This window comes from Gavia stellata, chromosome 9 (assembly GCF_030936135.1).
Source record: "Gavia stellata isolate bGavSte3 chromosome 9, bGavSte3.hap2, whole genome shotgun sequence".
NCBI lineage: Eukaryota > Metazoa > Chordata > Aves > Gaviiformes > Gaviidae > Gavia > Gavia stellata.
Window position 1 is genome coordinate 21883239 of NC_082602.1, and position 16468 is coordinate 21899706.

General features: G+C 36.9%; 1 protein-coding gene across 1 annotated transcript in view; it reads left to right on the forward strand.

The window, feature by feature from the left end:
- Positions 1-2297: 2297 nt before the first annotated feature.
- KIF20B (kinesin family member 20B) overlaps positions 2298-16468 on the forward strand; it is a 42442-nt gene continuing 28271 nt past the window's right edge. Inside the window, 13 exon segments of the mRNA XM_059821079.1 lie at positions 2298-2453; positions 2963-3049; positions 3163-3279; positions 3476-3614; positions 5831-6015; positions 8043-8091; positions 8771-8965; positions 10427-10538; positions 11251-11322; positions 11800-11946; positions 13689-13851; positions 14859-15107; positions 15874-16013. Coding sequence (XP_059677062.1) covers positions 2298-2453; positions 2963-3049; positions 3163-3279; positions 3476-3614; positions 5831-6015; positions 8043-8091; positions 8771-8965; positions 10427-10538; positions 11251-11322; positions 11800-11946; positions 13689-13851; positions 14859-15107; positions 15874-16013 — 1811 coding nt within the window.

The window sequence follows — 16468 nt, forward strand, 5'->3', positions numbered from 1 at the left end:
CGGCGGGTGAAAAGTCACGGAGGGTGGGTGAAAACTTTTCGGTATTGCTGTGGGGCGTGCAAGTTGTGGGTAGCGGCTGGCCCAGGGGCGTGATGCTGACAAAGTCATGCGGCAGTGTCCCGTAAGAACGGGAGAATAGTGCAAAGCCTTGAAGTGAAAGATTGATATTTGCAGAGGGAAAACTTTCCTTTTCTTTTTTTTTTTAAGTGTAAGGGCTGATGCTTTATGTTTTATATAAATTGCCAGGCTTATTGTGTCGCTTGGAGCATTTTCTACCCTTTCGTGTGCTGCCTGACAGTGCTACAGGCTGTGTGTGTACTGTGACCACACTATGCTGCGTGTGCCACTCTGGATCTCCATCTCCTAGGGTGTCTGCAACTCTAAAATCTGCTGTCATGATAAGCAGAGTTACAATAATGTATCCCAGTATACAAGTACCTTTTAGTGGCTACAGCCAGACAGTATACCTGTTTACATTAGAACATCTAAGGTAATAACAGTGCTGTATGATAATGTGGAGACAGATGGACAGTCTGCATCTTGGGTTATGCATGCTGTCAGTGGTTTAACATTACTGGTCTGAATGCTGGGCTCATATGAACGCTTTCAATTCCAGCTTTGTATACATAGCTTAATATTTGTCTTTTCCCTCTTATGTGAAGAGGCATAGAATGAGAGCATAATCTTGACAAATCACACTTTAAAATAAGTTTATACTTAAAGCAACTAAAATGTCAGTTATCTAACAAATATGTTTCCTGTCAAGGCCTGATAAGAGCTTTGCAGTGTGACTTTGTGTAGCTGATAAGTAAGACTTCTAGATCGTGACAGCACAGGTATGTTTCTTTCCAGCTTATTCACAGGTCAGTGTTTGTTCAAGCTGTGATAATATTTCCGGCCAAGTTTTTCCTGGTTTTCATACAATTGCCTGACAAAAATAAAAGCTGTAGATTAGAAGAAAACATTGCTGCTTAGTTCATGTATAGGTTTACCTCATTTGCAGCTTGGTGATGTTTTTCTAGCTTTATGAAGTTCTATATCTGTCTAGATAGGAAGGCTGAGCTGTTAAGTGTTTTGACACCGAAGTGCTGACCTGTTCCAGGTTTTATGCTGAGGGGAACAAAAATGTTTTAACTGCTTAATAGACAACACTCTTCCTGAGCAAAGGGACTTTGAAGTGGCCCTGGTCTGTCCGTTGTTTTAATAAGCACTGCATGTTTTCCATTAGTACTTAAAGAGACAACGTATATGCATCGCTGTAGTGTTAGACATGGGAATGTAGTATTAGAAGGCTGTTGAATTGTTGTGTCCAAAGCTTCGGAACTGTAGGAGGCCATGTGTTAGGTGTCTAATTGCTAGAACGCTTGCTGCCATAGTCTGAGTAATTGCCCTATGAGTTATTTTAAAGTTAATCTGTAACAAAAGCTGCCAAGTCGCATCTGTAATATCACAGGAAAAAGCAATAGGAGTGTAAAATGCAGGCAAAAGATACTAATATTTTTCAAATAAAATGTGCTTTTTAAAGGTTATTTTGAAATTTACCTGTCTACTATCAATACTGAATCAATTTACTTTCTATAGCAAATTTTCACTGCCCAGATAGAGATGCACAAAAATCATTAAATGATGGATTAATAAATTAGTTACTGATCTATAAAATGAATGAAAAAAATTACTAAAAAGCAATACTTTAACTTGTACTCTGGCATGAGGTCTTCTAATTTTCCAGTGTGCCCTTAATAGCTAAAACTATCTATTAGTCTTTAGAATGTTTCTGAAGTCTGTCTTTTATTAAGCTACACTGTGTTATCTTTATAATACCAACTATTTATCAGGTCCTGCAGAAATAACGATGAAGTTTAGGTTACTCTTGCAATGAGCTTTTATTCTAAATGGACACTGCAATGGGATGATGGAGAAGTGGATGTGGAACAATATGATTGGGTTTGTTTTGTGGTTTGGTTTTTTGGTGTGGTTTTTTTTTTAAAACTACTATCTTCCTCGTCAGACATGTTTTTTAGCAAGGTTGTGGTATATGTGTAAGGCTTTTCCTTGGTAAACAGTTGCTTTTCATTGAAAGAAGAATGGCTGTTCTTGTTTCATCATAATGCGAACCTCTCTGCAGACCGTCTCCCAGCTATCAGAATCTTGCTATGTAAATTATGAACAGGATGAAGAAAGCTTTCTCCTTAAAGAAACTGCAACTATCGGTCTCAAATTGACTTGTCTTCTAAGGGACTTCAGAAACTCTATTATGTGATCAGAGAGCAAAAAATAGTTTTATTTTATCTTGCAGGATGGAACTGACTCTGGATAATGAGAAATTTTTCACACCATCCTATACTGCTAGTGTTGAGCTGCCTGAAAGAACAGGACCAGTAAATGTGGAAGATATTAAAACAGATCTCTCTGCTGAATTTTCTTTGGTTTCTTCAAGCTCAGACACAAGCCAGGTAAGAAAGCTTTAATGTTTGTGTTGTTTGGATATTTTTTTTTTTTACATAAGCATTAGTCCTTTCATTGATAAGGATAGTCAGAATTTTACATGGAAGATGAAAATCATCTTTAGTATGTTGCTAATTTGGAGGAGATACATAGGATTAGATTAAGTTGTGTGGCACTGTGTTGCACCCAATAAAGTATCATCAGTCTTCTGTAAATGAGGCCAATTGCAAGTTCAGAGCAGCTGAATCATAGAATGTTTTTGTGGGTTTTGTTCTTGATCTCTAGTTGGCCTGAATGTAGTGTGTATGTGCTGCAAGATTATTAGCACAGAGAACTTCTGCAGGGGCCTAAGCATCAGTAAAAACTGATGTGGTGAATTACTTTTGCTTCCCATGTCATTGAGTAAGTCTGTTCAAAATAGCCTGATGAAAATAAAACTGTCTTAACATGATAGCTATCAATCAAAGAATCTAGTCAAATGTTTAACTTCCTTAATTTATGTTTCTTTTAATTTAAGAGGAGCAGTTTGGAGCCTAAGGGACACATACAAGTTTGCCTGCGTATTAGGCCATTTACATCGCTGGAAAGAGAAAATGAATTCCAGGTGTGACATTGTAGTTTAAAAATACTTTAAATGTATGGTTTTGGATTTTTTCCTGTAAGCTGAGGTCTTTATACTCTTTTCATGCCTGCATTGCTTGTGCTTCCTTTTAATAGGACTGTGTTTCACTTGAAGACTCAACAAGCATCATACTGAAGCCCCCCAAAAACTCTTTGAGTCGACTAAGTGAAAAAACTGCTGGACAGATGATACAGAAGTTCACTTTTTCACAAGTAAATGAATTGTCTTTAAAAGTTTTTAATTTATTCCTGGAAAAAGTTGTTTAACTTACCTAGTTTGCTTGGTATTAAATAATATTTTTAACTGTCAATAGTCTTTAAGATTATAAACATATAGAACTTAAAATATTCTTCAAAAGGCTCTAATGATTTCTTAAACAAAATGAAGATGTTTCTTGGTAATGCTCAGGTGTTTGGACCTGAAACAACTCAAGAAGAATTCTTTGAAGGTACCATGAAGCAACCAGTGCAAGATTTCTTAGACGGATATAATCGTCTTATTTTTACATATGGTGTTACAAATGCTGGGAAAACCTACACATTCCAAGGTATGAGTAGAAATGTGTTCTCCTTGAATGAACTTCCTTTTTTTTTTTTTAAAGTGAGGATTACTTCTAGCAGAAATATTATAACTTCTTCCTTTTTCAACTGTAGGCCCTATACATTGGCTTCTCTTGAATGTTAATAAATAGCCTTTGAAAGCCTCCTTCCATAACAAATATAACTAAACTGACCACAGAGTCACTGCCAGAGTTTACATAAATGTATAGTGATACTGCTTCATAAGGCTGTAATAATTTCAACCAGGTGTGTGTGACTTTTTCCCCTCCAAGTATCTAGAATGTCAGGGAGGAGGGGGAGTTAGGAAAATACATCTTCTGTATATTGGGATGTGAAAAGTGTGTAAGTCACTCTACACCAGACTAGCACTTTATTTTTTATTATTATTATAAAGGTCATATGTGTCTTATATGCACTGTCTTCAGATAAGGAATAGTATTTGAGTCTGTTTCAATCGTTATAGGCAGAGAATAAATGTTTTGAAACATGTTTGGTTACTTCCAAGTATTTCTGTCTTGTCTCAAGTTTCTGAGCTTATCAATAATGTCCTAGGAGACTTTGTCTCCTGATGCAGTATTTCTGTACTGTTAAAGCTCAATATCCTTTCTGGCCAGAAGATGTCATTCTTAATTATTTTTCAAAGAATTTTAACAAATGAGGTGATTTGATTCACATGGAAAGGATTTCTCCTGTAAAGACGTGACAGTTCTACTACTGTGTATAGAATAAGTAGTATTGTTTCTAGAAGGACAATGAATTTTGTGCCATATGAAACTGATCTTTATTGAAGTGACATTGTCTTCTAAGTGATCTTCTGTTAGGTGGATTATAACTGAAGACTGTTGCCAGTACTTCCAGTCATCATTAATGTGGGGCAATAACCCGATGCTCTTTGGGAATTTTGGGGTTTTTTTGTTATTTACAATGTGTACAGTCCCCCATGCTTGACTAGTTTGGGGTATATTGTGTGGTGTGGTTTTTCAACAATTTTTTTGATTCTTTTCAGACTCCAGAGACTTTTTCATGGTATTATATTTTGAGTACTTAATTCGTATCACAAGTTGATAGATGGCAGGGCAGAGTGTTGCCTATTGGGTGCCGTGAGTTCCTTTTCTGTTATTCCCAGTATTGTCAATATAGCCTTTCTACTCTGGCATTACATGGCATTACATTGGATTACATGGCATAATTTGTCAATGGCAAAGGACTTAAGTGGAGGATGAAGCAGTTTTTTTAGAACTGTTACTTTGTTCATGTGAAGTTGAATTACAAGTGGCATTACAATAAACAAAAAAATTATTAGAGAGAAAATGAGGAGAAACAAATGTAATGCAACAGTACTTTAACTTAATGTTATTTGGTTACTAGCTTGGTGTTTGAGTGCCAACTAGATTTTACATAGCTTCTGACTTAGGCAACACAGCTAGTACTGTAACTGATAAAAGCCCATCTGCCTCAGGAGTAGGAGAGATTATCAGAGGCTGGAAGATGATGCTTTCAGAGTCTGAGACAGGACAGTAGTTTCTCTTCCACTCTCCCCTCCCTCCCCTTCTTTCTGGTTTAGAAATGAAAGTTAAGTGAACCCTTTTTAAACTGGATTTAGAAAGATCAGGTGTGCACTGAGGCTTTTATTTGCACCTGAAAGGCAAAAAGGAGTCAAAAGCAGTATGCTCTGAGAAAAGGGCCTGGGACAGGGAAAGGAGGGAGTCTTCACAAGGCTTCTAAAACTTTTTTGTAGGGTCTGTGGAATAAGTACAGGACTGCAGCTGAGAGATGAGTCATCAGTTGTATTTCAAGATTGCCTCCTTGACAGAGAGAGTGAAGGCAGCTTATGAAATGTGATTGGAAAAACTGCAAATCTTTATTAAATCTCTATTGGTTGTGGCTGGTTGGTTGGTTTGTTTGTTTTTTCCGTTAAGGCTAAGCTTATGCAGAATACCCCAGCAGTTTTTGTTTTATGTTATGTCCCTTACTGTATAAGGGGTAGAGCATGAGCTATTGCTGAAAGCCAAATACCTTTCAAAACATTCTAACAGTGCTGTTACCCTGAGAGTACAAAAAACCACTGCTTCATGCTGTTAAGTGGCTTCCAAATTCCTCATGTATGCCTTGAGTTTAGAATTGCTTATCTTTCTGTCTTCATTTATCTGTATACCTTGTTCAGAGTAATAATTAGGCTCTTTCTTTTGTATGTTGCTTACAGGGACAGAAGATGATGTTGGTATTCTGCCAAGGACTATGGATATGTTGTTTAAAAGTATTCAAGGAAAGCTATACACAGCAATGGATCTCAAACCCCATCGGTGTAGAGATTATATAAAGCTGACTAAAGACCAAGTGAGAGAAGAAACTGCTATTAAAAATTCAATACTTCGCCTAACAAAAGAGGTAGAGGAGCACTTCTTTCTATACTGATGAGTACACACATCTTTAGATAGTCTCTTCCCATTGAAGAATGAACAGGGTAACATTGAGCTATCTGTATTTAAGCATGGATGTGTCTATTTGTTGTCAGACAGCTATTCAGATTAGCAGTAAAGTGAGCAATGGAGCTGATGAACCCTGTTCTCCTGTGGATTTCTGTCTTGTGGCTGAATACTTGATAGGATATAAACTCTAAGCTTTTTATTCTATAGCTTGGGCACTTGTTAACTTATCCTCTGGGTATACTGGTGCTTAATAAGGACTGAACACAAATAGTCTCTCCATCTGTGGGGACGCTAAGTAGGTCTGGTTCTTTAAACAATTTACTGTCTTTCAGGATACTTGAAAGAAATTAATGATTTTGAGGTTGTTCCCCTCTTCCAGTTTGGCAAATTTTCTCGAAGGAAGCAAAATTTTTTTTTTTGAAACAAAAGATCTATAAAGCCACTGGACTCCTAAATTTTTGAATTAAAATGGCTTTCTGCTGGACTTTATTCTTAAACAGATCACTGAGCAGTCTAGAAATACACTTCAGTTTTATGAGTTGGCTGGAATTCTAAAGCTGTTTAGTCCAATTACAGTTACGGGGGACTTGTATAAGCATACCTTTTTCTTGGTGTTATTTCTGAAATGAGTGGAATAATAAAAAAACTGAGCATATGCTAGAAATTTGAAACAGAAGGGAATTATTGTGCTTTTTTTATTTTTAATGAAAAGAATTAAGCATCTCCCTGGTGGTATGCTAGGTTATAATGGGGTATTCTGGCTGTTGTGGGATGGAATACATCTGTTAGCTTGATTTGTTTTGTCCATGAGTTAGTTAACTGGACTTCTTCAGTGTGGAAGGCAGGTGGCAGCAAAATTCTTCAAGACTTCACTTCAAAAGCACAGGCATATGTTAAATCTAGCTCTAGCAGTCTTTAAGGACTACAGAAAAACCTGTCACCGGTTTGAATACACATACATGTCCTCTCTAGTTTCTAAAACTGTGGTTATAAGAATGATACTTCAGCATAAAATTTGGTGGCAAAGTTTGCATCCACTTCAACAGAGACAGGTTTGCGTGGGTGTTTTATGTGTGTAAAGCTTAAACTTAAAACTTTTGTTTACATAAATACTTAGCTATTTTGGGAATCACTTTATGGAATCCTGACTTCACACGAAATATACTCTTGACAAAACATTGGAAAAAAACCAACCCAACTACACCTGTTTTTTCTTTTAATCCAAGCATACTGGTTTTGGTAGATGAGTTGCACTTCTTTGCAGTTCTGTACCTAAAAAAAACTCCAACCAACCAAAACTAAGACTGGGAATGGAGTGTATGTGTAGGAACCTCATAAACAAATCCCTACAGCTAGAGCTTTACCTCTTTTTTTAAGAGCTCAGCAGAAGAAAATTTTCCTTCTTTTTCTAAAAACTAGACTTTATTTTAACTGTGAGAGGTTTCTACAGCCTGTATCATGAAGTAATAAGTTGCTTACTTAATTTCTTAAGTGCTTGGGTGTTCTACATTTACCTCTGTTTCTGAGGGTTGACCTGGTAAGCCATAAGATATGGAATCCTGAATTAGCAAAATACCAACAACAAAAAATTTCAGGACTCTCTAGATTCACCAGGTTAAGAGTAATGTGTAAACTGCAGCTCGACTCCTGCAAATCATCCTGTTAAATCACCCTGTTTCTGTGTGGGCTCCTACCTCTCTGGTTTCCTGTGGCTAGTTTTCTTCTGGTTCAGCAAGCTGAAATGCTATATACTGTGATGGGGCCTGATGTAAGGGAAGTGTCAGGAATGAGTATTAAGGTAAGAACAACCCTTGCAATGGGGGTGTACAGGTGCATTGAACTAGGCATGATGTGTAGCCAGGGTCTTTGTATCGGCTTATTGCAATTACGCTGTATTCCTATCTAGTAGGAGAATAGAACTGTTACAAAAGTAACTGGTGATGTACTGTCAACAATATGGCTTAAAGTCTCTGTTCTCTTTTGTAGGTAGACCATCAAAATGTCACTAACACCAAAGCACCAGTTGATTCTAAGGGTACGTTTTATATGAAAGAATTGCAATTAAATCTGGTAAAGAAGCTAGCCCTCTTAAGGTCAATAACTTAATTCTGGCCTATGTTAATAATAAAATGACTACTCAGCATTTTATATGTCTGTGAATTGGATAGCAAGCAAGTTACCTGGGCAGAAAATACAAGGATAAAATGGTTAGAAGAATACCCGAATGGGCATTAAATGAGATGAAACTATAGCAAGGAAAAGTAGTACTACTTATGCTATAGGCCTTAGTGGTATCCGGACAGGCTTCTAGAGTACCTGTATGTAATTAGATAAACCTAATTCTGGCATTTAAAAACTACCTAAATACTAGGTTTGCTTTAAAAAAGTCAGAATGAATTGTACTTGTTAGTTTAATCCTCTATCTTCTAAAGATATAGAAGAGACTTGAATAATTCTAACCAAGTTGTACATATTTGATAGAATTTGCAAGTGGAAAAGGAAGTGGTGGAGTAAGTGTTTCCTGCAAATTTATAGGGTTAGCATGTGACTTCCAGATACTTAAAAAAGTGAGGGGAAAAATTCAGTGGATTTTTGCCTGGGTAAGTGTTTCTTAGAAGGCTGTTGTAATATCAATTTTCACTACTAATTAATCTTTTTAAATGACATTCACTTTACTAGGCCTATATTGACTTGTAATATTTTGTACTTGGCAGGTTCAGAAGAACTCTTAAAAGACTCAGAACAATCTAGCACAGCTGTCGAAAATTACATGAAGTTTTCTGTTTGGGTTTCATTTTTTGAGATTTACAATGAATGTTTTTATGATCTACTGATTCCTATATCAAGTGACAAGAAAAGGAAAACGCTACGCCTTGCTCAAGACATCAAGGGATGTTCTTATGTAAAAGGTGATTAGAATACATTGCAAATCACTAAATGTGTAATTTGAAAAGTCAGTCTTCCTGTAATAATGTCTCTTTCTAGACTAGAAAACTCCTAACTGCATTCACTGAGGCACTAGAAATTTCTACCTTGAGTATGAAAGGCAACAATCTACATACATAGAAGTATTTGTACCTTTAATAGTGTTTTCTCTTTATTCTTGGCTGTAACTCTTAAAAGCCTGCATATACTCCACTGTCTTGATATTTCTTTGAAATGAGAGAAATATTGAAAACAATTGACAAATTTGTTAGTGGTTTGGGTTTTTCCATTTTCTTAAAGAGTCCAGAAGTTCTCAACTTTAGTTACAATTGGCTCAACAGTATTTTTAGTATTTTCTATAAAGAAACAGACTTCAGAGAATATGTGAGAAAGTTCAGTCTGATTACAACTACATTTTTACAGTATTCTAGTTTAATCAAACCTGTAATGTAATTTGTTTTGGGTGGGGTGGGGAGTTAACAGAACTTAGAATAACAGTTCAATGTTTGTTTCTGGCCAGGGGAAAAAATAGGGTTTGAAAAACATGTTTGATTTGTTCTTTGGACAATCAAGACATCATTTCTAGATTAAAGGCTTTTTTGTAGGTGTTTGGCCTGCTCCTTTTATCTTTCATACGCCAAACTATAGATTCAGGAAGCTGAATTGGACAATAAACCCAACTCCTTCATTTCTTCAAAGACTAGAAAAATATGTGAAGTAGGAAATAGTCTGCTTTGAGCTATGCTTCAGCATAGTTTTTTTTATTAAAGCTTGAAAGTGTAAGGCTGTACCTGATGTTATTGAGGAAAACTAGTTAATGATTTTTGAGGGGTTTTTTTTCTTGGTCACCACTGGCATTTTTTCTAATACAATTCTGGTGACCTCTAGTTTAACAGGGACCATAATGTTCATATAAGTTCTGTTAGTAGGGTTGTACATATTTAGCACATATCAAGATGACATACAATCATCATATTGCACACAAAATTCTTCACTGATCTTTTTCAGTTAAGTTGGTGGCCCTGAAAGATATTCAGATGACTTCCCCCCCACACCCTAGGTTGTAGGCTAAAAAGCTGAAACAGAGAAGTCGTTCAGGTAGAATTCTGCCTTGATGAATATGAACATAAGGCTTTCATACTTGTATTAGAACCTACCTTTTGCCTTTTCAGTGCTCAGGCTAAGGTTCGCATAATTTGGATGGAACGTATTTTAGTGTGCCAACAAGATGGAATGATGCAATATACTTGTCCTTCCTTTCCCATGGAAGGAGGAATCTTGATCTTATTTGTCATCATATAATTTCTGTCTGAAGCAGGCTTAGTAAAATATTTGTGTATCTCAAGTAAATGTAGTATTCTTAGTGTGTATACATTATCCCCCTAATCCCTTCTTTCTTTTTGATAATGATATTTACAAGATTATCATATTTGTTCTTCCTAAAGATCTGCAGTGGGTTCAGATTTCTGATTCTAAAGAAGCTTTTAGACTTCTAAAAGTGGGGTTGAAACAACAGAGTATTGCAAGCACGAAACTAAATACTTGCTCCAGCAGAAGGTGAGAAACATTTTGAATAACATTGGACATAAGATAGTGTGTGGGAGGAAAGAGAAACTAAAATATGGCTTGTGGCTTTTAGGAGGGGAAGAGGCTTTAAGAAGGTCTAGATATCTAGGTTTCAGTTTTGGTATCCTTTAGCAGTATGTGACCCAATGCTTTAAGCCAAAAGGATTCAATCCTTCAGTAAGATGAATTTGTACAGAAGCTAACAGCGTTTTATCAAATATTCTCCTTCAAGCAAAAGCATTTAGCTTTATTCCATCTAAATGTCTGAGGAAAAAAGCAAACTAAGTGCTACTCAGGACAAGAGGAAATGGCCTCAAGATGCTCCAGGGGAGGTTTAGACTGGGTAGTAGGAAAAATTTCTTTACTGAGAGAGTGGTGAGACACTGGAACAGACTGCCCAGGGAAGTGGTGGAGTCATCATCCCTGGAGGCGTTCAAGGAACATGTGGGCGTGGCATTGTGGGACATGGTTTAGTGGGCATGGTGGTGTTAGTTGATGGTTGGACTTGATGATCTTACAGGTCTTTTCCAACCTTAGTGAATCTGTGATAAATATCTCTTAAAGTTTGTATCTGATGGAGTATGTGCTTAGATACGTTGACAGATTCAACAATGCTTTGAATGGATGTTGTGGAAGCTAAAAATATTTTGAAGGTTTTAGTCTACTTTATCACTTCTCTGCTGACTTAAACTTCTCCTTTTAGTCACAGCATATTCACAGTTAAGGTACTAAAAATTGAAGATACAGGAGCACCACGAGTGACCCGAGTCAATGAGTAAGTTCAGAGCAGAGTCCCCCTCTTCTGTTGTGATGAAGTTGTCAATTATCTTCCATGTTAGTGTACTGGTACTGCACTATACACCCAGTGCTCCCTGGTAGAGCCTCATGCATGTATGGTGGTTTCCCCACTTCCTATGCTCATACAGTACTTGGCCCTCTACCTCAAGCCATCAGGTTGCAATGCTGTTCTATATCTTGTCCCCTCAGTTCAGCACAAGGTTCTACTAGCCTGCTATACTCCTTAACTCATGTAAGTTCTTAGAAGGAAGAGAACAGGGGGAGGTGTGTTGGGAAAGGCTTTGGCAGGAAGTAGTGTGAAATTTGATTGGGGAAGCAATGTTGAAAGGGATGGAAGGTTCATGCATACGAAGATCAAGAAATTCTTCCTCCAAGAAAAGTGATCATTTTAAAAAGTGAATAATTTGTGCATGTTCTAAGGTAAATAAAGTTAATTTTCCCTATCTGCTTTCAGATTGTCAATGTGTGATCTTGCTGGTTCAGAAAGATGTACCAAGACCCGCAATGAAGGTGACAGATTGAAAGAGAGTGGAAATATCAACACCTCTCTCCTGATTCTGGGCAAGTGTATTAACTCACTCAAGAACTGTCAACAGTCAAAGTAAGTCCTTCTATGAATTGCAAACTGGTTGTGGCTTTTTGGTATTGCCTACAATATTTAAAAGCTATTGTTTAAAAATACAATGTGACACTAAGTTTTTGGTAGAAAAGATGTATAGACTCGTAAAGTCTACACTGTGAAGTCTTGTTGATCTACCAAAGTTATCTTTTAACTTGCTCTTTAAATCATTCAAATTCTAACATCCTTTAAACATGCTATCATAGGTTTTAGCAATTTAACTTTCTTCTTCTGAGCTTGGCTTATCGAACAACCTTCGGAATAAGTATAAAACCCCCTTTTCACTAGTGTCATAGTAAAAGTCAAATTTTCAGCCTTTTATTACTTCTTTGAGAACTAATTCTATTTTCTACATACTTCTAGTGTAACATTTTTCATCAGCAGGATATTGCTGTGCTATTATAAGTGTCCACTCTGACAAAATTTGTCTGTTTCTTCTAACTCTTGACATAACTTTAACACTCTCCTCCTGATCTAGCTAACCATATGCAGACAAAAGAAAGCCTTCCTGCTATTTATGCCCTAGCTTCAGAATCTAAATAAGAGTAAAATAATACAAAAAGTTAGCAGTCAAAAAACAGTACAGTATATAGTCACAACTGATTGGTGTGCCCGGATGTGCTTTGCCAGATTCGTTTACCCCATAACACTGTTCCTGATACCCTGTTCAAAGTCTATCACACCTTAAGATGAAAAAGCTTTGCTAGCATGTGTTCCTGATTAACCCTACATTTTGTGAATTTATGGTCTTTCTTATCTTCCTGTTCTTTCCAGATAGGAAGGATGCGTTAAAACTATTAGCTGCTTAGAGGGCTGTTAATGTATTCAGAATATCTTTTTCTGATCCTAATAACTTAAATTTTTAACAATAAGAGATCATGCTTCAGAATATTTCTTCTATAAAGTGTTAATAGATGCCCCTTGCAAGTTGAATAGGAAGCAGTAACTTTCTTAAAATGATTTTTTTTTTTTGTTTATCAGTCCTGCCGCAAAGCTGCTTATGAGCTGTATATGATTTCCGCAGGAGTGTCACTATCTTGTTGAGTTCTGTAGCACTATTCATGTAAATGAATAGCTGTCATGTGTCCAAAATGCAGGCAACCTCTTCAGTGGCAAGTGTGTGTTTAGTCATGTTTTAGGAATTCTCATAAAATTCCCTATAAGCATCAAAAACTACATCACCAGCTGTTAAATTCAAGGGCACAACTTCTGATTTAGGAAATGCCAAACTGCTTGGGGATTAGGGAAAAAATTCTGAGAAGTATCTCCATGTGTTTGGTGTATACTCATTTTCTTGCCTAGGCACTTGCTGTTGTCCATTCTCAGAGGCAGTATACTGAGTGAGATCGATCTCTAATGTTGGATACTGTATGCCTAGAACTAGATATGTCCTTTTCATGAATGTGGGAAGGAAGAGAGAGAGGTGGGGTATAGTTTGATGTAGCATGAGGTTATGTGACCTACCCAAGGCTAAACGTTGAACGTGTTTCTGGTTTAAGTGCTCCATCAATTGTATTTCTATAGCTTATTTGAGATAATGGCTAAAGCAGCAGTCACAACAGCCATGCAATCTCTTCACAAACAACTGTACCTAGTCCAAAGCAACTTCAATTGATTTGAAGACTACTGCTTTTATAAATATTTATAAGTCTTCAGACTGGATAGCTCTTACACTGACTGGAAATTTATTAAATTTATGGTCATCTGTTCTTTTGTCTTTAAAGGTTGCAGCAGCACATCCCCTTTCGGGAAAGTAAGTTAACTCATTTCCTTCAAGGATACTTCAGTGGAAAGGGGAAGATATACATGATAGTAAACATAAGCCAATGTGCTTCAGCATATGAGGAAACACTCAATGTGCTAAAGTTCTCAGCCATTGCACAAAAAGTAAGTGTGTTATAGTTGATCTTGTTGATCAGTGCTTATGATTTGCATTTAAAGAGCAGGTTCTCTCACTTTTAAGAATATAAATTTAGTTACTGGATTTTTCTGTCTCATGTTGCAATCATATTTTCTAATTACTCCTAGTTAGGCTTTATTTCCTTGTAAAGCTTTTAAAAAGGCTTTGGACACTTTTTTCTTTGAGTGTGGGTGTGTGAGCATCTACTGAAAATCCGTAATTCCTATAAAATGTCCAGTCTAACAAGACACTTGCTATATTGGGAAGAAATTCCCTGGGATCTAGGTAAATTTTTCTTCTGTACTCATAATGTGTTCTCACCTAGGAGCAATTCTAGCTGCCCCATATACTACTGCTATCTTAATTTGGAATATTGCTCACCTGAAATATTGATAAAATAGGTTGAGCACCAAAGAGAGTTTGAAAGGTCATCTTTATGTCCATAGAGGCTTCAGTGGGAAGGTGGAGGTTAAGCAGAATGAGTAGAACTAAGTGCGGTGGTATAACCCTTGTGAAGTTGGAAGACTAAAGTATTGGGGATCAGTGCTGCAGCCTTAATGGAAGCCATGGAAAACTTCTGTTGACAGTTAAATATGTTCAAAGGGCAATAGATCCAGGCCTTTGGAATGTAGGCTCATCTAACCAGGTTAAGTACAACACTAGAAGGAACAGACTGTAAGGGCAATACAGCTGTTCAAGAAATAGGATGGTGTTCGTGTAATCCAACTAGAAACTCAAAGTGTAGGAAATCCAGAAATCTGTTTGTGTGTGAGGTGGCAACCCTCTTGTTGCCAGTCTTGTTGTTAGACTATGAAGTGACTTCTTTGTACTCTAGCTGGAAACTGGTCTAAGTAGTGCCTCTGAACAGAGGATAGGCTGGGGGACTACTATGCTCAGGAGACCTATAGGGAAGTGCAACAGCTATCTCTTGGAAGTGCCAGTAGAGGTTTAAAAAAAAAAATACTGACGACTTTGTTCTTTATTTTCTGGGTAGGTTTTAGTTATGGACACATCTATTCTTCCCCAAGATCAGTCATTTGGCCAGAAATCAGTAAGAGAATCATCCCTACTTAGTAACACTAAAATGCCAATCCCAAGGAGAAGAGCTACTATCCTATGGGACAGGAGCTTAGAAGATGTGATTGAAAATGATGATGAAATGGAGGAACAGCATAATACGTCAAGAGAAGAAACCGTGCAGAAACATGAAGGAAAAGTTCTTATTGGAAAAGAAGAATATATGGTATGTGCCAGGGCTACTTTAAGAGTTAGTGTAGCATGGAGTCTTGAAGCAAGGTAGTCTTGTGGTTTCCCCTATCTCTCACCTGTTTGTTTTTTTTTTTCTGATTGCTGGATTTAGGTAGAATAGGAGTGTTTAGAATTAAAAGTGGGATTACTCATGACTTAGTGCCTATTGTGGGAAAACTCTGTGAAATGTGTCTAAATAGAGACTGAGCAGTAAGAATTGCAGATTTGGCTTTCTGTCCTTTTGGTAACCTATGGTCAATGCCCAGCAAGTAGTGCCTGGTTTTTAGCAAAACAGAAGACAGTTCCTTTGTATTTTATGCACAAGAGAACTCTGAAAACTGTTCTTTAAGCAACAGCAATTTTAGTCACTTCTAGGGAAGACGAAGAGGGAACAGAGGACTAGAGACTGATTTATGGAGGTTTCATTAATATTGCCCTGAAAATGAGCATCTGGAAAACAAAAGCCAAATCCTGTGGAGCTTAAGCCTCTTTTTTTAAGACAACTTCAGGAATTCATTATAATAAACTTAATGTTCTTTGCAAATGCCTACTCTGTGCAAAGTTATAAATTGCTGTGCTAGCACCAAACAGGTATTTCAATCTACTCATGAATCCTCCTGTGTATAAATAAGCTAATAAAAGAACTGGTGGAACTTTGTCAGCTGGAAGAGTAAACTGTTATAGTGTTTAAGGAATAGGAAAAATCTCACTTCTGGGAAACTATTTCTTTATGAAAAACTTAATACTAATGGTAATTCTAGATGCTGCTGAGTCTCATAGAAGAGTTGAAGAACAAACTTATTACTGAGAAGAAGAATAAGTTACTGCTGGAACTAAAAATTCGTGAAGAAGTGACACAAGAATTTACCCAATATTTTGCTGAGCGGGAAATAGATTTCAAGTAAGTTAGCTTTAAGTGGTTTTAAATTTACCGGTTAAAGAAATGAAAGTAAATTCACTTATTTCTTAAATCTGTCTCTTAGCTGTAAGAGACCACGCTCTTCTGCTAGGCTTTACTGCCTCTGTTAATATATCAGTTTCTGTTTAGACTATAAGTTCAGGAAAAATACTGTGTAGGAAAGGCTTTGATTTTTGGGGGGTGGGTAGGGGTATGTGTGTGTAATCAATAAGCAGTGTTTGTTTCTGTGGAGCTCTCCCTAAAAGAACAGCTTTGTTGATAGGATGTCTATAGAAAGAGTGACACTTGCAAATTCTTTGGTTACTGCAGTCTTAGTGATATTCCAAACAGGTATTCTGGCTCAGGAAGTTTAGAAAAAATGCTTGTAGTTAAGTGCTATCCATAATCTGTGTATACATTTGTCTCCCCCTCATTCTTCAGGGGTGTGTGGCGGGGGA